The sequence below is a fragment of the Phyllobates terribilis genome, unplaced genomic scaffold (genome assembly GCF_046119375.1).
Source record: "Phyllobates terribilis strain yellow unplaced genomic scaffold, ASM4611937v1 Scaffold_7__3_contigs__length_470593459, whole genome shotgun sequence".
NCBI classification, from domain to species: Eukaryota; Metazoa; Chordata; class Amphibia; order Anura; family Dendrobatidae; genus Phyllobates; species Phyllobates terribilis.
This window is the reverse complement of record NW_027362767.1, coordinates 19,530,309-19,550,452: the sequence shown is the minus strand read 5'-3', so window position 1 is coordinate 19,550,452 and position 20,144 is coordinate 19,530,309. Positions and strand designations below refer to the sequence as shown.

At 57.7% G+C, this 20,144-nt stretch overlaps 1 protein-coding gene across 2 annotated transcripts; it reads left to right on the top strand.

Moving 5' to 3' along the window:
- The first annotated feature begins 3,732 nt into the window (after positions 1-3,732).
- LOC141152828 (galactocerebrosidase-like) lies at positions 3,733-18,641 on the top strand. Of its 2 annotated transcripts, XM_073637478.1 has the most exons (7): positions 3,733-3,902; positions 10,631-10,699; positions 14,359-14,422; positions 15,502-15,615; positions 17,543-17,682; positions 17,879-17,917; positions 18,495-18,641. In XM_073637478.1, exons 1-7 carry the CDS (start codon positions 3,777-3,779, stop codon positions 18,624-18,626), a joined length of 684 nt encoding a protein of 227 aa, XP_073493579.1. In that variant the 5' UTR covers positions 3,733-3,776; the 3' UTR covers positions 18,627-18,641. The 2 variants fall into 2 exon arrangements, with proteins under 2 accessions (XP_073493579.1, XP_073493580.1); XM_073637479.1 differs by lacking the exon at positions 10,631-10,699.
- The last annotated feature ends 1,503 nt before the right edge of the window (positions 18,642-20,144 follow it).

Sequence of the window (20,144 nt, the reverse complement as noted above, 5' to 3'; positions counted from 1 at the left end):
GATAGGATTAGATACACGGCTCAGCAGACAGGATCACACAGGATAGGATTAGATACACGGCTCAGCAGACAGGATCACACAGGATAGGATTAGATACACGGCTCAGCAGACAGTATCACACAGGAGAGGATTAGATACACGGCTCAGCAGACAGTATCACACAGGATAGGATTAGATACACGCTCAGCAGACAGTATAACACAGGATAGGATTAGATACACGCTCAGCAGACAGTATAACACAGGATAGGATTAGATACACGCTCAGCAGACAGTATCACCCAGGATAGGATTAGATACACGGCTCAGCAGACAGGATGACAGGATAGGATTAGATACACGGCTCAGCAGACAGTATCACCCAGGATAGGTTTAGATACACGGCTCAGCAGACAGGATAGGATTAGATACACGACAGTATCACACAGGATAGGTTTAGATACACGGCTCAGCAGACAGTATCACACAGGATAGGATTAGATACACACTCAGCAGACAGTATCACACAGGACAGGATTAGATACACGGCTCAGCAGACAGTATCACACAGGATAGGATTAGATACACACTCAGCAGACAGTATCACACAGGATAGGTTTAGATACACGGCTCAGCAGACAGTATCACACATGATAGGATTAGATACACGGCTCAGCAGATAGTATCACACAGGAGAGGATTAGATACATGGCTCAGCAGACAGTATCACACAGGATAGGATTAGATACACGGCTCAGCAGACAGTATCACACATAAGAGGATTAGATACACGGCTCAGCAGACAGTATCACACAGGATAGGGTTAGATACACGGCTCAGCAGACAGTATCACACAGGATAGGATTAGATACACGGCTCAGCAGACAGTATCACACAGGAGAGGATTAGATACACAGCTCAGCAGACAGTATTACACAGGATAGGATTAGATACACGGCTCAGCAGACAGTATCACACAGGACCGGATTAGATACACGGCTCAGCAGACAGTATCACACAGGAGAGGATTAGATACACGGCTCAGCAGACAGTATCACACAGGATAGGATTAGATACACGGCTCAGCAGACAGTATCACACAGGATAGGATTAGATACATGGCTCAGCAGACAGTATCACACAGGATAGGATTAGATACACGGCTCAGCAGACAGTATCACACAGGATAGGATTAGATACACGGCTCAGCAGACAGTATCACACAGGATAGGATTAGATACACGGCTCAGCAGACAGTATCACACAGGATAGGATTAGATACACGGCTCAGCAGACAGTATCACACAGGATAGGATTAGATACACGGCTCAGCAGACAGTATCACACAGGATAGGATTAGATACACGGCTCAGCAGACAGTATCACACAGGATAGGATTAGATACACGGCTCAGCAGACAGTATCACACAGGATAGGATTAGATACACGGCTCAGCAGACAGTATCACACAGGAGAGGATTAGATACACAGCTCAGCAGACAGTATTACACAGGATAGGATTAGATACACGGCTCAGCAGACAGTATCACACAGGACCGGATTAGATACACAGCTCAGCAGACAGTATCACACAGGATAGGCTTAGATACACGGCTCAGCAGACAGTATCACACAGGATAGGCTTAGATACACTGCTCAGCAGACAGTATCACACAGGAGAGGATTAGATACACGGCTCAGCAGACAGTATCACACAGGATAGGATTAGATACATGGCTCAGCAGACAGTATCACACAGGAGAGGATTAGATACACGGCTCAGCAGACAGTATCACACATGATAGGATAGATACACAGCTCAGCAGACAGTATCACACAGGAGAGGATTAGATACACAGCTCAGCAGACAGTATCACACAGGATAGGATTAGATACATGGCTCAGCAGACAGTATAACACAGGATAGGTTTAGATACACGCTCAGCAGACAGTATCACACAGGATAGGATTAGATACACGGCTCAGCAGACAGTATCACACAGGAGAGAATTAGATACACGGCTCTGCAGACAGTATCACATAGGACAGGATTAGATACACGGCTCAGCAGACAGTATCACATAGGACAGGATTAGATACACGGCTCAGCAGACAGTATCACACAGGATAGGATTAGATACACGGCTCAGCAGACAGTATCACATAGGACAGGATTAGATACACGGCTCAGCAGACAGTATCACATAAGATTAGATACACGGCTCAGCAGACAGTATCACACAGGATAGGATTAGATACACGGCGCAGAAGACAGGATCACACAGGATAGGATTAGATACACGCTCAGCAGACAGTATCACACGGGATAGGATTAGATACACGGCTCAGCAGACAGGATCACACAGGATAGGATTAGATACACGGCTCAGCAGACAGGATCACACAGGATAGGATTAGATACACGGCTCAGCAGACAGTATCACACAGGAGAGGATTAGATACACGGCTCAGCAGACAGTATCACACAGGATAGGATTAGATACACGCTCAGCAGACAGTATAACACAGGATAGGATTAGATACACGCTCAGCAGACAGTATAACACAGGATAGGATTAGATACACGCTCAGCAGACAGTATCACCCAGGATAGGATTAGATACACGGCTCAGCAGACAGGATGACAGGATAGGATTAGATACACGGCTCAGCAGACAGTATCACCCAGGATAGGTTTAGATACACGGCTCAGCAGACAGGATAGGATTAGATACACGACAGTATCACACAGGATAGGTTTAGATACACGGCTCAGCAGACAGTATCACACAGGATAGGATTAGATACACACTCAGCAGACAGTATCACACAGGACAGGATTAGATACACGGCTCAGCAGACAGTATCACACAGGATAGGATTAGATACACACTCAGCAGACAGTATCACACAGGATAGGTTTAGATACACGGCTCAGCAGACAGTATCACACATGATAGGATTAGATACACGGCTCAGCAGATAGTATCACACAGGAGAGGATTAGATACATGGCTCAGCAGACAGTATCACACAGGATAGGATTAGATACACGGCTCAGCAGACAGTATCACACATAAGAGGATTAGATACACGGCTCAGCAGACAGTATCACACAGGATAGGGTTAGATACACGGCTCAGCAGACAGTATCACACAGGATAGGATTAGATACACGGCTCAGCAGACAGTATCACACAGGAGAGGATTAGATACACAGCTCAGCAGACAGTATTACACAGGATAGGATTAGATACACGGCTCAGCAGACAGTATCACACAGGACCGGATTAGATACACGGCTCAGCAGACAGTATCACACAGGAGAGGATTAGATACACGGCTCAGCAGACAGTATCACACAGGATAGGATTAGATACACGGCTCAGCAGACAGTATCACACAGGATAGGATTAGATACATGGCTCAGCAGACAGTATCACACAGGATAGGATTAGATACACGGCTCAGCAGACAGTATCACACAGGATAGGATTAGATACACGGCTCAGCAGACAGTATCACACAGGATAGGATTAGATACACGGCTCAGCAGACAGTATCACACAGGATAGGATTAGATACACGGCTCAGCAGACAGTATCACACAGGATAGGATTAGATACACGGCTCAGCAGACAGTATCACACAGGATAGGATTAGATACACGGCTCAGCAGACAGTATCACACAGGATAGGATTAGATACACGGCTCAGCAGACAGTATCACACAGGATAGGTGAGCTATGTGGCTCCTCCCCTCCGGACACTTCCGGGTGTCATGTGACTGGTCAGGTGATGGCAGTTATGCGGTTGTTGGTGGCTGCGCTCTGTGTTCTCGGGGTCCGGGCTGTTTATCAGCTCAGTGACCGGGGAGGACTGGGCCGGGAGTTCGATGGGATCGGAGCTGTCAGCGGAGGAGGCGTGAGTGTCCCGGGGAGAGGAGGGAGGCCTGGGGGGTGCTGGTATCTGAGGAGGAGGAGGAGGAGGAGGAGGAGGAGGAGGAGGAGGAGGAGGAGGAGGAGGGGCAGTGGGGGGTGGTGCTGGTATCTGAGGAGGAGGAGGAGGAGGGGCAGTGGGGGGGGGTGCTGGTATCTGAGGAGGAGGAGGAGGGGGGCAGTAGGGGGGGTGCTGGTATCTGAGGAGGAGGGGCAGTGGGGGGGTGCTGGTATCTGAGGAAGAGGGGCAGTGTGTGTGGGGGGTGTGTGCAGGTATATGAGGAGGAGGGGGCATGGGGGTGTGTGCAGGTATTTGAGGAGGTGGGGGGTGTGCAGGTATAGGAGGAGGAGGAGGAGGGGCCTGGGGGTGTGCAGGTATCTGAGGAGGAGGAGCGTGGGGGTGCAGGTATCTGAGTAGGAGTAGCAGTGGGGGGTGTGCAGGTATCTGAGGAGGAGGAGCAGGTGTCTGAGGAGGAGGTGGCGTGGGGGGGTGCCGGTATATGAGGAGGAGGGGGCGTTGGGGGTGCAGGTATCTGAGGAGGAGTGGGCGTGGGGGGGATGCAGGTATCTGAGGAGGAGGGGGTGTGGGGGGGACGCAGGTATCTGAGGAGAAGGGGCAGTGGGGGGTTGCAGGTATCTGAGGAGGAGGGGCAGTGGGGGGGTTGCTGGTATATGAGGAGGAGGAGCGTGGGGGGGGTGCAGGTATCTGAGGAGGAGGGGGCGTTTGGGGGGTGCAGGTATCTGAGGAGGAGGGGGCATTTGGGGGGTGCAGGTATATGAGGAGGAGGGGGCGTGGGGGGGCGCAGGTATATGAGGAGGAGGGGGCGTGTGGGGCGCCGGTATATGAGGAGGAGGGGGCGTGGGGGCGCCGGTATCTGAGGAGGAGTGGCGTGGGGGGGCGCAGGTATCTGAGGAAGAGGGGGCGTGGGGGGGGTGCAGGTATCTGAGGAGGAGGGGGTGTGGGGGGGACGCAGGTATCTGAGGAGAAGGGGCAGTGGGGGGTTGCAGGTATCTGAGGAGGAGGGGCAGTGGGGGGGTTGCTGGTATATGAGGAGGAGGAGCGTGGGGGGGGTGCAGGTATCTGAGGAGGAGGGGGCGTTTGGGGGGTGCAGGTATCTGAGGAGGAGGGGGCATTTGGGGGGTGCAGGTATATGAGGAGGAGGGGGCGTGGGGGGGCGCAGGTATATGAGGAGGAGGGGGCGTGTGGGGCGCCGGTATATGAGGAGGAGGGGGCGTGGGGGCGCCGGTATCTGAGGAGGAGTGGCGTGGGGGGGCGCAGGTATCTGAGGAAGAGGGGGCGTGGGGGGGCGCAGGTATCTGAGGAGGAGGGGGCGTGGGGGGGCACAGGTATCTGAGGAGGAGGGGGCTGGGGGGTGCAGGTATATGAGGAGGAGGGGGCGTGGGGGTGCGCAGGTATCTGAGGAGGAGAGCAGTGGGGGGGTTGCAGGTATCAGAGGAGGAGGGGCAGGGGGGGTTGCAGGTATATGAGGAGGAGGGGCAGTGGGGGGGTGTGCAGGTATATGAGGAGGAGGAGTGTGGGGGGGGTTGCAGGTATCTGAGGAGGAGGGGCAGTGGGGGGGTGTGCAGGTATATGAGGAGGGGGGGGGCGTGGGGTGGGCGCAGGTATATGAGGAGGAGGGGGCGTGGGGGGGCGCAGGTATCTGAGGAGGAGTGGGGGGGGTGCAGGTATCTGAGGAGGAATGGCAGTGTGGGGTGGCGCAGGTATATGAGGAGGAGAGGGTGTGGGGGGGTGCAGGTATATGAGGAGGAGGGGGCGTGGGGGGGTGCAGGTATATGAGGAGGATGGGGCGTGGGGGGGTGCAGGTATTTGAGAAGGAGGGGGCGCAGGTATATGAGGAGGAAGGGCGTGGGGGCGCAGGTATCTGAGGAGGAGGGGCAGTGGGGGGTGCAGGTATCTGAGGAGGAGGGGCAGTGTGGGGGGGATACAGGTATATGAGAAGAAGGGGCAGTGGGGGGGGTGCAGGTATATGAGGAGGAGGAGCGTGGGGGGGCGCAGGTATCTGAGGAGGAGGGGGCGTTGGGGGGGTGCAGGTACATGGGGAGGAGGAGGGGGCGTTGGGGGGGTGCAGGTATATGAGGAAGAGGGGGCATGGGGGGGCGCAGGTATATGAGGAGTAGGGGGCGTGGGGGGGCTCAGGTATCTGAGGACGAGTGGTGGGCACAGGTATCTGAGGAGGAGTGGTGTGGGGGGCGCAGGTATCTGAGGAGTAGGGGCAGTGGGGGGGGGGCGCAGGTATATGAGGAGGAAGGGCAGTGTGGTGGAGGGGTGCAGGTATATGAGGAGGAGGGGGTGTGGGGGGGTGCAGGTATATGAGGAGGAGGGGGCGTGGGGGGGTGCAGGTATATGAGGAGGAGGGGGCGCAGGTATATGAGGAGGAGGGGGGCAGTGGGGGGGGTGCAGGTATCTGAGGTGGAGGGGCAGTGTGGGGGGATGCAGGTATATGAGGAGGTGGGGGTGTGTGCAGGTATATGAGGAGGAGGAGCGTGGGGGGGGGCGCAGGTATATGAGGAGGAGGGGGCGTGGCGGGGCGCAGGTATGTGAGGAGGAGAGGGTGTGGGGGGGCGCAGGTATCTGAGGAGGGGGCGTGTAGGGCGCAGGTATCTGAGGAGGAGAGGGCGTGGGGGGGCGCAGCTATCTGAGGAGGAGGGGGCGTGGGGTTGCGCAGGTATCTGAGGAGGAGGGGGCGTGGGGGGGTGCAGGTATCTGAGGAGGAGGGGACGTGGGGGGGCGCAGGTATCTGAGGAGGAGGGGGCGTGGGGGGGCGCAGGTATGTGAGGAGGAGGGGGCGTGGGGGAGCGCAGGTATATGAGGAGGGGGCGTGGGAGGGGTGCAGGTATATGAGGAGGAGGGGGCGCAGGTATCTGAGGAGGAGGGGGCGTGGGGGGGCGCAGGTATCGGAGGAGGGGGCATTGGGGGGGTGCAGGTATATGAGGAGGAGGAGGGGGCGTGGGGGGGACGCAGGTATCTGAGGAGGAGGGGCAGTGGGGGGGTGTGCAGGTATATGAGGAGGGGGGGGCGTGGGGTGGGCGCAGGTATATGAGGAGGAGGGGGCGTGGGGGGGGGCGCAGGTATCTGAGGAGGAGTGGGGGGGGCGCAGGTATCTGAGGAGGAATGGCAGTGTGGGGTGGCGCAGGTATATGAGGAGGAGAGGGTGTGGGGGGGTGCAGGTATATGAGGAGGAGGGGGCGTGGGGGGGTGCAGGTATATGAGGAGGATGGGGCGTGGGGGGGTGCAGGTATTTGAGAAGGAGGGGGCGCAGGTATATGAGGAGGAGGGGAGTGGGGGCGCAGGTATCTGAGGAGGAGGGGCAGGTGGGGGGGTGCAGGTATCTGAGGAGGAGGGGCAGTGTGGGGGTGATACAGGTATATGAGAAGAAGGGGCAGTGGGGGGGGTGCAGGTATATGAGGAGGAGGAGCGTGGGGGGGCGCAGGTATCTGAGGAGGAGGGGGCGTTGGGGGGGTGCAGGTACATGGGGAGGAGGAGGGGGCATTGGGGGCGTGCAGGTATATGAGGAGGAGGGGGCATGGGGGGGCGCAGGTATATGAGGAGGAGGGGGCGTGGGGGGGCTCAGGTATCTGAGGACGAGTGGTGGGCACAGGTATCTGAGGAGGAGTGGTGTGGGGGGCGCAGGTATCTGAGGAGTAGGGGCAGTGGGGGGGGCGCAGGTATATGAGGAGGAAGGGCAGTGTGGTGGGGGGGTGCAGGTATATGAGGAGGAGGGGGTGTGGGGGGGTGCAGGTATATGAGGAGGAGGGGGCGTGGGGGGGTGCAGGTATATGAGGAGGAGGGGGCGCAGGTATATGAGGAGGAGGGGGCGTGGGGGCGCAGATATCTGAGGAGGAGGGGCAGTGGGGGGGGTGCAGGTATCTGAGGTGGAGGGGCAGTGTGGGGGGATGCAGGTATATGAGGAGGTGGGGGTGTGTGCAGGTATATGAGGAGGAGGAGGGGCGTGGTGGGGCGCAGGTATGTGAGGAGGAGAGGGTGTGGGGGGGCGCAGGTATCTGAGGAGGGGGCGTGGGGGGGCGCAGGTATCTGAGGAGGAGGGGGCGTGTGGGGGCGCAGGTATCTGAGGAGGAGAGGGCGTGGGGGGGCGCAGCTATCTGAGGAGGAGGGGGCGTGGGGGGGCGCAGGTATCTGAGGAGGAGGGGGCGTGGGGGGGGTGCAGGTATCTGAGGAGGAGGGGACGTGGGGGGGCGCAGGTATCTGAGGAGGAGGGGGCGTGGGGGGGCGCAGGTATGTGAGGAGGAGGGGGCGTGGGGGAGCGCAGGTATATGAGGAGGAGGGGGCGTGGGAGGGGTGCAGGTATATGAGGAGGAGGGGGCGCAGGTATCTGAGGAGGAGGGGGCGTGGGGGGGCGCAGGTATCTGAGGAGGAGGGGACGTGGGGGGGCCTCAGGTATCTCAGGAGGAGGGGGCCGTGGGGGGGCGCAGGTATCGGAGGAGGGGGCATTGGGGGGATGCAGGTATATGAGGAGGAGGAGGGGGCGTGGGGGGGACGCAGGTATCTGAGGAGGAGGGGGCGTGGGGGGGCGCAGGTATCTGAGGAGGAGGAGGGGGCGTGGGGGGGGCGCAGGTATCTGAGGAGGAGGGGACGTGGGGGGGCCTCAGGTATTTCAGGAGGAGGGGGCCATGGGGGGGGCGCAGGTATCGGAGGAGGAGGGGGTGCAGGTATATGAGGAGGAGGAGGGGGCGTGGGGGGCACAGGTATCTGAGGAGGAGGAGGGGACGTGGGGGGGCCTCAGGTATCTCAGGAGGAGGGGGCCATGGGGGGGGGCGCAGGTATCGGAGGAGGAGGGGGCGTTGGGGGGGGTGCAGCTATATGAGGAGGAGGAGGGGGCTTGGGGGGGTGCAGGTATCTGAGGAGGAGGGGGCGTGGGGGGCGCAGGTATCTGAGGAGGAGGGGGCGTGGGGGGGCGCAGGTATCTGAGGAGGAGGGGACGTGGGGGAGCCCTCAGGTATCTCAGGAGGAGGGGGCCATGGGAGGGGGCGCCGGTATCGGAGGAGGAGGGGGCGTTGGGGGGGGGGTGCAGGTATATGAGGAGGAGGAGAGGGCGTGGGGGGGCGAAGGTAACTGAGGAGGAGGGGGCGTGGGGGGGGCGCAGGTATCTGAGGAGGAGTGAGGTGGGGGGGTGCAGGTATCTGAGGAGGAAGGGCAGTGTGGGGGGTGCAGGTATATGAGGAGGAGGGGGTGTGGGGGGGATGCAGGTATATGAGGAGGAGGGGGTGTGGGGGGGTGCAGGTATATGAGGAGGAGGGGGTGTGGGGGGGGTGCAGGTATGTGAGGAGGAGAGGGCGTGGGGGGGGTGCAGGTATATGAGGAGGAGGGGGCGTGGGGGGGGTGCAGGTATATGAGGAGGAGGGGGCGTGGTGGGCGCAGGTATCTGAGGAGGAGGGGCAGTGGGGGGTGCAGGTATCTGAGGAGGGGCAGTGTGGGGTGATGCAGGTATATGAGGAGGAGGGGCAGTGGGGGGGTGCCGGTATCTGAGGAGGAGGGGCAGTGGGGGGTGTGCAGGTATATGAGGAGGAGCGTGGGGGGGCGCAGGCATCTGAGGAGGAGGGGGCGTGGGGGGGGTGCAGGTACATGAGGAGGAGTAGCAGTGTGGGGGGGTGCAGGTATCTGAGGAGGAGGGGCAGTGTGGGGGGGTGCAGGTATCTGAGGAGGAGGGAGCGTGGGGGGGCGCAGGTATCTGAGGAGGAGGGGGCGTGGGGGGGCGCAGGTATCTGAGGAGGAGACGGTGTGGGGGGGCGCAGGTATCTGAGGAGGAGGAGGGGGCGTTGGGGGGCGCAGGTATCTGAGGAGGAGGGGGCGCAGGTATCTGAGGAGGATTGGGCGTGAGGGGGCGCAGGTATCTGAGGAGGAGGGGACGTGGGGGAGGGCCTCAGGTATCTCAGGAGGAGGGGTCCGTGGGGGGGGGGCACAGGTATCGGAGGGGGCCGTGGGGGGGTGCAGGTATCGGAGGAGGAGGAGGGGGCCATGGGGGGGCGCAGGTATCTGAGGAGGAGGAGGGGGCCGTGTGGAGGCGCAGGTATCGGAGGAGGAGGAGGGGGCCGTGTGGGGGCGCAGGTATCTGAGGTGGAGGAGGGGGCCGTGGGGGGCGCAGGTATCTGAGGAGGAGGAGGGGGCCGTGTGGGGGCGCAGGTATCTGAGGAGGAGGAGGGGGCCGTGTGGGGGCGCAGGTATTGGAGGAGTGGGCCGTGTTGGGGCGCAGGTATTGGAGGAGGGGGCCGTGGGGGGCGCAGGTATCGGAGGAGGAGGTGGGGGACATGGGGGGGGTGCAGGTATCGGAGGAGGGGGCCGTGGGGGGGCGCAGGTATCGGAGGAGGGGGGCGCAGGTATCGGAGGAGGAGGTGGGGGGCGCAGGTATCGGAGGAGGGGGGCGCAGGTATCGGAGGAGGAGGTGGGGGACGTGGTGGGGTCGCAGGTATCGGAGGAGGGGGGCGCAGGTATCGGAGGAGGAGGAGGAGGGGACCGCAGGTATCGGAGGAGGAGGAGGAGGGGGCGCAGGTATTGGAGGAGGAGGGGGGGGATTGTGGGGGAGCACAGGTATCAGAGGAGGGGGCTGGGCTGGTTTACTCTCTGTTAGTTGCACAGGCTGCGGTTTCTCTGGGGATTGTGCTCGGTGTCACTTTGGGGGAGTCTGTGCCCCGTCTGCCATTCTCGGTCTCCATGTTCTCCCCATTTTGTGTTCTCAGGCCACCTCCCGTCTGCTGGTGAATTACCCAGAGCCGTTCCGCTCCCAGATCCTGGATTATCTGTTTAAGGTAAAGTCTTGTGCTCTATGAGCTGCGATGGTGATTATGGAGGCGCTTTGTACATGTGAACCTGCTGCCCCCTGACCTTGCCCGGGCCCCTCTGTCCTGCTGCCCCCTGACCTTGCCCGGGCCCCTCTGTCCTGCTGCCCCCTGACCTTTCCCGGACCCCTCTGTCCTGCTGCCCCCTGACCTTGTCCGGACCCCTCTGTCCTGCTGCCCCCTGACCTTGCCCGGGCCCCTCTGTCCTGCTGCCCCCTGACCTTGCCCGGGCCCCTCTGTCCTGCTGCCCCCTGACCTTGCCCGGGCCCCTCTGTCCTGCTGCCCCCTGACCTTGCCTGGGCCCCTCTGTCCTGCTGCCCCCTGACCTTGCCCGGACCCCTCTGTCCTGCTGCCCCTTGACCTTGCCTGGGCCCCTCTGTCCTGCTGCCCCCTGACCTGGCCCGGGCCCCTTGTTCTGCTGCCCCCTGACCTGGCCCGGACCCCTCTGTCCTGCTGCCCCCTGACCTGGCCGCTGACCTGGCCGCTCTGTCCTGCGACTCTTTTGTCACGCTCTGTAGATGGTGGAGACCTCTGTAGTGTTGGTCGCTGCGCCGCTCCTGGTATCTTTAGTTACACAATATCCCGCTGGGCTGTTTCTCAGAGGTTCTTCCATTCTGTGTCTGCAGCTTCTCGTCATGTTTAGCATAAAGTAGGGGAAAGGTAGACGACAATTACTGCTGGACCAGACTACAAAGGCTGGGTGTTCAGTCTGTAACCATGGGCACACGCGTCTTCACAAGTGCTGTATACACAAAACGAGCGTCATGTAAATAAAGCTTCTTCACACAATGACACCTGTAGCTTTCTAATCTAGTAAGGGAATCTGCGTTCTGCACCTAGAGGCCCGCTGCCTGCGCCTAGAGGCCCGCTGCCTGCGCCTAGAGGCCCGCTGCCTGCCCCTAGAGGCCCGCTGCCTGCCCCTAGAGGCCCGCTGCCTGCCCCTAGAGTCCCCGCTGCCTGCCCCTAGAGTCCCCGCTGCCTGCCCCTAGAGTCCCCGCTGCCTGCCCCTAGAGTCCCCGCTGCCTGCCCCTAGAGTCCCCGCTGCCTGCCCCTAGAGTCCCCGCTGCCTGCCCCTAGAGTCCCCGCTGCCTGCCCCTAGAGTCCCCGCTGCCTGCCCCTAGAGTCCCCGCTGCCTGCCCCTAGAGTCCCCGCTGCCTGCCCCTAGAGTCCCCGCTGCCTGCCCCTAGAGTCCCCGCTGCCTGCCCCTAGAGTCCCCGCTGCCTGCCCCTAGAGTCCCCGCTGCCTGCCCCTAGAGTCCCCGCTGCCTGCCCCTAGAGTCCCCGCTGCCTGCCCCTAGAGTCCCCGCTGCCTGCCCCTAGAGTCCCCGCTGCCTGCCCCTAGAGTCCCCGCTGCCTGCCCCTAGAGCCCCCGCTGCCTGCCCCTAGAGCCCCCGCTGCCTGCCCCTAGAGCCCCCGCTGCCTGCCCCTAGAGCCCCGCTGCCTGTGGGAAAGTAACTTTATTCCTCTTGGCAGCTTTCTGCATTGAGGCACAAGGGAGGCGCTGGCACGGTCTCAGTCGCTGCTCTATGTATAGAGAGCGTCAGCTGTAACTGCGCCCGGCCCTCACTGACAGCCCCCCAAATAAAACTTATAATCGCCTCCGGTGCCAGTCCTGTTCTAGAGCCGGCGCCCAACTCCCCTGGAGGAGTAGAAGTATTATTTTCCTTGTAGGAAATATAGGGATTGAGGAGAGGTTTGCACTGGTAGTTTGATACAATGTATCTGGCTGGGACTTTCTAGATTGGATACAATTGTAATAAAGTATCAGCTGTGAACAGGACCAGCTCAGGAGGGGATGTAATCAAGCTTGTCTATTATATACTGACTGCCAGCAGAGATCCTGAAGATACTGTGGGGCAGAATATGATGGCGGAGGGCCTGTGCGCAGAATTTCTTATTTATCATTTCCTCGGGTTTGTTTCTTGTTTTGTTCTGTGCTACAATCTGGGTGTGATGTACTGATCGCCATGACTGATAGCAGAGGTGGTGATGTTATCACTGCTATTACAGGGTGTTCAGCTGCAGATCAGGAGGAAATGGGCAGCAAGGAAACGTGACTCTCCACTTATTAACCCCTTCTTGGGATCTGCGAGTCTGGATGGGGCTCAGGAGCTGAACTCCCTTCTCGTGCTGCTGGCTGCGTTGCACAGCTGGCATCATCGTCTAGCAGTCGGACTGGAGTTCCAGCTGCGCTGTCAGTCACTGACAGTCGTGTTTCACTGGTACATGTGCCAGAGCTGGCGCACACTGGCTGCCATTTGGGCTCACGTGACACGATCGTGGGGGACCACTGGGCTACTATGGCAGATCATGATCTGTCCTAAATATGGCAATACGGGGGTCTTGCAGTATATAGTGATCAGAGGGTTCTAGTCTCCAAAGGAGACTAAAAAAGTGTAAACTAAATAAATAAACAATCAATTCACCCCCTTTTCCTACAGTTAAAAATAAAGAAAAAGAAGCAATCATTAGGTATCCTTCATCTATGGAAGTCTAATCTATCAAAATATAGGAATAATGAACTCGAAATAATAACTGAAACTTCTAAATTGTGTTTTTGTTTTGTGTTTTTGGTCACTTTACTGCCCTGAAAAAAATGCAATAAAAATATGGTATGTGCCCTAATCACTGACACCTCAGCTGAGCGCGCAGAAAAAGCGAGTCCTCCAGCGGCTCAATAGGTGAAAAAGCAAAAAATGCACAAGGATCGTGGTGTCTTTTGAGCCCCTCCGCATTGTCCTGACAATCATCTCGCTGATATTTCAGCACCTCATTGTATATAATATGCTCGTAATAATCTTCTGTCGGTCTGAGCAAGCAGAGCTGCAGTGTAAAGCATGGGGAGAGACAAACGTGAGTGTGTGAGCCGACTGCTTTTACACTACTGTAATCGTTCGATCAGTACGTAGCCCTGTAGTGATCTGCTCAGTGGATCTACAAGGCGACTACCCTAAACTGGTGGCTGTAAGCAGTGTGGATTCCTCCAGTCCGGCACTGGATATGGAGTAATGAATTTGGCGATCTGTTCGCTGCAGTTACTTTTAATAACGTTGTCCGTGACTGGCTGAAAGTCGCAACGTTTTTGCTCAGTTTGCAGTTGTCAACATTGCAAACAGTTTTACAGCAAAATTCAGGTAAAAAAAAAAAACAAAAAACGTTTTGATGATGAACCAGTCATTGATCATAACGTTGTGGAGCTGAGCTGCAGTGTAAAGCAGTGAGCAGAGTAATAGAAAGAACCTCAGAGGGGAAAAAAGATTTCCCAGAACTTGGAACCCCAATATACAGCTGAGCTGGAGCCACTGATCAGAGCTGTGTATGAATTGATTAAAGCTGCAGTATAAAGTATGGAGAAGGGAGAGCCAGAATACCATAGACTCCAATAGACAATGCAGCTGTGCCCTAGTGGAACTGTGCTGCAGTGAAAAGCAGGACGGACAGAGCGTGGATCTCTGAGGGAGCAGGATGTGTGACTACAATGCAGCAGAGCCGCTCATCATGTGTGTCCTGTTGGAGCAGGAACCTTTACTCTGACTTGCATGCTTTGTGTCAGTGACGTTGGTGCCCTGCCGTCCCTCAGTATATCGCCTGCAGATTTCTTACACATGGTTTTTTTCTTTGTTTTTGCAGCCAAACTTTGGAGCCTCGTTACACATCTTCAAGGTGGAGATTGGAGGAGACGCGCAGACGACAGGTACCGTTCCCAGCCCCTGTCTGTGTTTGGTTGGGTGGTCCTGAGTTCCTAATCTCCCTCCTGGTCATGGTGGACAGCGCTGATAGTGAGGACTGATCCCATTGATGTGAATTGATTTACTGCCCGCTTTCCGGCTCCTCGCTGAAGTTTTGGTACTTTGTGATCAGCTTACTGTAAAGGAACCTTCAGACAGTCACTACATGTTATAAGTGGTGGACCCCCGATTAGGGAGCGACATCCTTAATAATGGTCTCTGCCGGCTGCGACCTGGCAGGGCGTTGTCAATACAGCCTATTGATGATAACGCTACAGATAAAGGGGAGGAGCCAGCTCTCCGGGAACCTCCCCTTTAAGCCTGTCACCTATATTATGGCTCCTCCCCATTGTCTATGTGCTGCAGTTTGCTGATAATCATTTTCTCCCTGCGAGATGAGATGGTTTTAATATATAATCTCTTATTTCTGTAATATTTAAATCCGACTTCCTGCTGACTTGGTGTTTATACACAGACGCCAATCTGAAGAAGTAGAGCTGCAGTGTAAAGCATAGGGGAGCATGTGGATGGAGACAGAACAGCACAGCTCCAGTCACGGTGTAGTGGCCGTTCTTGGTACTGCAGCTCAGTTCCTGTTACAGTGAATGTGATCTGAGCTGCAGTACTTCTGCCCCCTGCTGGACTGTCAGGTTATTTCCCCCTTATCTTTTGGGACACTGGGTGCTGGATAATAGACATTTTGGTGTCGTGTCCTTCCATGGGGCTTTCAGGGTTAAGTATTTCCAGGAAGCGCTCTTCAGGGTGTAGTAATAAACCACGTGCAGTAAGTGGGACACCCCCGGCTCTGCTGCGTCACAGGACGGCAAACTCCAGACGGCGTGCAGGGCGCAGGTTACTGTCGGCCGCAGCACGTTATCTTCATCCAGCGCCCGTTCTCCTTCATCTCTGTAATTCTGCAGCTTTCCCCATTCATCACTATCTCTGCTGTCAGCGAATGGCATGAAAAAGAAGCACAGACTATTGTGTAGATTGTATCCAGCCCAAGGAACGCCTGCGCTGATACATTGTAACAAACTGTTCTCAGATGGCACAGAACCGTCCCACATGCACTATCCAGACGACCAGAACTACTTCCGGGGATATGAATGGTGGCTGATGAAGGAAGCCAAGAAGAGGAACCCGGACATAAAGCTAGTGGGTGAGGCTTATCCCCACACCCTGCTGTGGCCCTGGAGCGCTTACATCACAGGGGCCCCACACAAGAGGGTCCGGCCCTGGTCCGGCATCACAGGGTCTCCACACAGGAGGGTCCGGCCCTGGTCCTGCGCAGGGTCCCCACACAGGAGGGTCTGGCCCTGGTCCTGCATCACAGGGGCCCCACACCGGAGGGTCTGGCCCTGGTCCTGCGCAGGGGCCCCACACAGGAGGGACTGGCCCTGGTCCTGCATCACAGGGTCCCCACACAGGAGGGTCCGGCCCTGGTCCTGCATCACAGGGTCCCCACACACAAGGGTCTGGCCCTGGTCCTGCATCACAGGGTCCCCACACAGGAGGGTCTGGCCCTGGTCCTGCATCACAGGGTCCCCACACAGGAGGGTCTGGCCCTGGTCCTGCATCACAGGGTCCCCACACAGGAGGGTCTGGCCCTGGTCCTGCATCACAGGGTCCCCACACAGGAGGGTCTGGCCCTGGTCCTGCATCACAGGGTCCCCACACAGGAGGGTCTGGCCCTGGTCCTGCATCACAGGGTCCCCACACAGGAGGGTCTGGCCCTGGTCCGGCATCACAGGGTCCCCACACAGGAGGGTCTGGCCCTGGTCCGGCATCACAGGGTCCCCACACAGGAGGGTCTGGCCCTGGTCCGGCATCACAGGGTCCCCACACAGGAGGGTCTGGCCCTGGTCCGGCATCACAGGGTCCCCACACAGGAGGGTCTGGCCCTGGTCCGGCATCACAGGGTCCCCACACAGGAGGGTCCGGCCCTGGTCCTGCGTCACAGGGTCCCCACACAGGAGGGTCCGGCCCTGGTCCTGCGTCACAGGGTCCCCACACAGGAGGGTCCGGCCCTGGTCCTGCATCACAGGGTCCCCACACACAAGGGTCTGGCCCTGGTCCTGCATCACAGGGTCCCCACACAGGAGGGTCTGGCCCTGGTCCTGCATCACAGGGTCCCCACACAGGAGGGTCTGGCCCTGGTCCTGCATCACAGGGTCCCCACACAGGAGGGTCTGGCCCTGGTCCTGCATCACAGGGTCCCCACACAGGAGGGTCTGGCCCTGGTCCTGCATCACAGGGTCCCCACACAGGAGGGTCTGGCCCTGGTCCTGCATCACAGGGTCCCCACACAGGAGGGTCTGGCCCTGGTCCTGCATCACAGGGTCCCCACACAGGAGGGTCTGGCCCTGGTCCGGCATCACAGGGTCCCCACACAGGAGGGTCTGGCCCTGGTCCGGCATCACAGGGTCCCCACACAGGAGGGTCTGGCCCTGGTCCTGCATCACAGGGTTCCCACACACGAGGGTCTGGCCCTGGTCCTGCATCACAGGGTCCCCACACAGGAGGGTCCGGCCCTGGTCCTGCGCAGGGTCCCCACACAGGAGAGTCTGGCCCTGGTCCTGCATCACAGGGTCCCCACACAGGAGGGTCTGGCCCTGGTCCGGAATCACAGGGTCCCCACACACAAGGGTCTGGCCCTGGTCCTTCACAGAGGCCCCACACAGAAGGGTTCGGCCCTTGTCCTGCATCACAGGCCCCCCCCCCCCCACAAAGGTCCGGCCCAGGGCCCAGCCCCCACCAGCACCAAAAGGGTCCGGCTGAGGTACTGCGCAGCCCCCCCCCCCACACACACACACTGGGTCAGGCCCTGGTCCTGCGCAGGGGCCCCCCCCTCCACACATACAAGGGGTCTGGCCCTGGTCCTGCGCAGGGTCCCCCCACACACCCTCAAGGGTCCGACTCTGGTCCTGCGCAGGGCCCCACGCAAGGGTCTGGCCTTGGCCCTGCGCTGGGTCCCCCCCCACGCACACACACACAAGGGTCCTGCGCAGGGTTACCCCCCCACACACACACACAAGGGTCCGTCCCTGCTCCTGCACTCATCGTCCCTCCACATCTGTCTTTCTCAGGTTTGCCCTGGGCCTTTCCTGGTTGGATCGGTAACGGGAAGAATTGGCCGTATGACTTCCCGGACGTCACCGCCTATTACGTCGTCTCCTGGATCATTGGCGCCAAGCAGTACCATGACTTGGACATAGACTACGTGGGGGTGAGAGAGGCCGAGCTAAGCTGAGGGTTTGTTACTGTTGTGCCCAGGTCAGGAAACAGATCTGTGCTGCTGATGTATTTTACAGTTCCTGAAGCGATACATTGATACAAAACCTCAGCTATGAGAACTATTGAAGTCTGTGTGTTGCTGTTACCCCGGGACGTTGTCCTTTCTCATCCTCCTGTTTTATCCTCAGATATGGAACGAGCGTGCCTACAATGCCACCTATATAAAGGTAGGAGCCCGGCCTCGGGCGACGCTGCTCTGGTCTTTTTCACTACTTTTGTGATGTTGTGTCCTCAGTAGCAAAACTCTAATACCCCGACTCCCTGAACCTGAAGAGCTGACAATCAATGTAAATGTCATAAGCGACACTTATAAAGCCACGGGGTGCAGTGACGCCATTGCCCTGACCAGACACTGCACCCACGCGACACTAGACTTGTGGTCGTCCAGAGATGACCCCCTAGTTGCGCCTCATCCTCGGGACGCGGCGCGCCCCGCCCTGCGCCTCGCCCTCCGGACCTGCTGCAGAAGCCTCTTGCTGGATTCGCAGGCTGTGAGATCATTTGACACATAGGGTGATTGGTGCCAGGGCGGCCATGTTTGTGCGCTGGCACAGCAGTGGCGCTGTATGTGGACACACAAGCACTTGAGGGCCAGTGATCTGGAATATGGAGTCTGGCACCGCTGCAGGCAGTCGTTATTTGGATTGTATTAGCCAGAGTTCTCTCTGTAGAGATGAGTGGGGGTGGTGTGGGAGTCTGCGCTGCCTTTGTGGTACCGGCTGACATGTACACTTTGTCCCTGAGGTTCTGCGGCACACCCTGGACAGGCTGGGGTTAAACCACGTCGGTATCATCGCTGCGGATGGAAACTGGGAGGTTGCACATGACATGGTAGTTGATCCTTATCTAAACGATGCTGTGCAGATCATAGGGTAAGTGAACTTTTACATAGGACTGCCATTCTTATCTGCTGTATTGATCACCCCCGTCGGACCTGCATTGTAGGATTGCGCTGTGGCAGTCCTGCTCCAGGAGGGGGCGCCTGTCAGCCGACTTTCAGCAATATAACGTAAATTACACATCTGCCGCTATGTAATACAGCGAGACGTTGTCGTACCAAGCGACTCAACCTGTGGGAGGCAGCAAAGAGAACCGAGGCGGGAAACCAGCAGGATTGTGAATCTGGTAGGATGTGAGGTAACGGCAGAATAGTGATTGCTGCTCTGCAGGTGACTGAAATATACCAGCTGATGTATCTCACGATCCATACAGCATTATATGCACTTGCTCGGATAATACAGTGGCTGATACATTGTTAGCTCTTCAGGTCAGGGAGGTGCCTGTGTTTCTTCCCCCCCGTTTTTTGGGGCGTTTCCCAGCTGCGGACTCCTACATTGTGACTTCTGCGGGGAAGGGGAGCGCTGTCACCTTTTTGTTTCTTCCATATACGCTAGCTCTTTCTCCCCCATTTGTGCGCGCTCTCTGGCTCTCTCTCGTGTGCTCTCGCTCTCTGGCTCTCTCTTGTGTGCTCTGGCTCTCTCTTGTGTGCTCTGGCTCTCTGGCTCTCTCTTGTGTGCTCTCTCTCGTGTGCTCTGGCTCTCTCTCGTGTGCTCTGGCTCTCTCTCGTGTGCTCTGGCTCTCTCTCGTGTGCTCTGGCTCTCTCTCGTGTGCTCTGGCTCTCTCTCGTGTGCTCTGGCTCTCTGGCTCTCTCTCGTGTGCTCTGGCTCTCTCTCGTGTGCTCTCTGGCTCTCTCTCGTGTGCTCTGGCTCTCTCTCGTGTGCTCTCGCTCTCTGGCTCTCTCTCGTGTGCTCTCGCTCTCTGGCTCTCTCTCGTGTGCTCTCGCTCTCTGGCTCTCTCTCGTGTGCTCTCTGGCTCTCTCTGGCTCTCTCTCGTGTGCTCTGGCTCTCTCTCGTGTGCTCTGGCTCTCTCGTGTGCTCTCTTTCCCACTCTCCCATGTACGCGCCTGCAGCTTCATCTCCCTTCTCTTTGTCTCTTGTTACTGGCTGCAGGCGGAGAAGGCTGATGGACACTCTCCTCTTAGGGTCTGTTCACACAGGGGGCGTTTTTGTAGCTGCGTGCATTACACGTGTTTTCATACTTCATGTGCTTTTTTTGTGGCCTTTTTATATATTTTTTTAGACATTGATTTGAAGGGGTGAAAAATGCTGAAAGATTTGACACGCTGCAGATTTGATAAATGCATTGATGGTTTACAGACCAACAATGCTTTTATTTATTTTTTTGTGCCAAATGAACTTCTCCCTCCATAATCAGTAACAATCCCGAAAAGAAGTAGGAATTGGACGCATTTAAAGAGACCAGGATGGATGAACACAGAACTTAAACACTTGCTAAAAAAGGAACAAAGAAATGTATATTAAATGGAAAGAGGGAGGCATATCTAAAGAGGAATATAATGCTGTCTACAGGGAATGCAGGGCAAGAGTTAGAAGA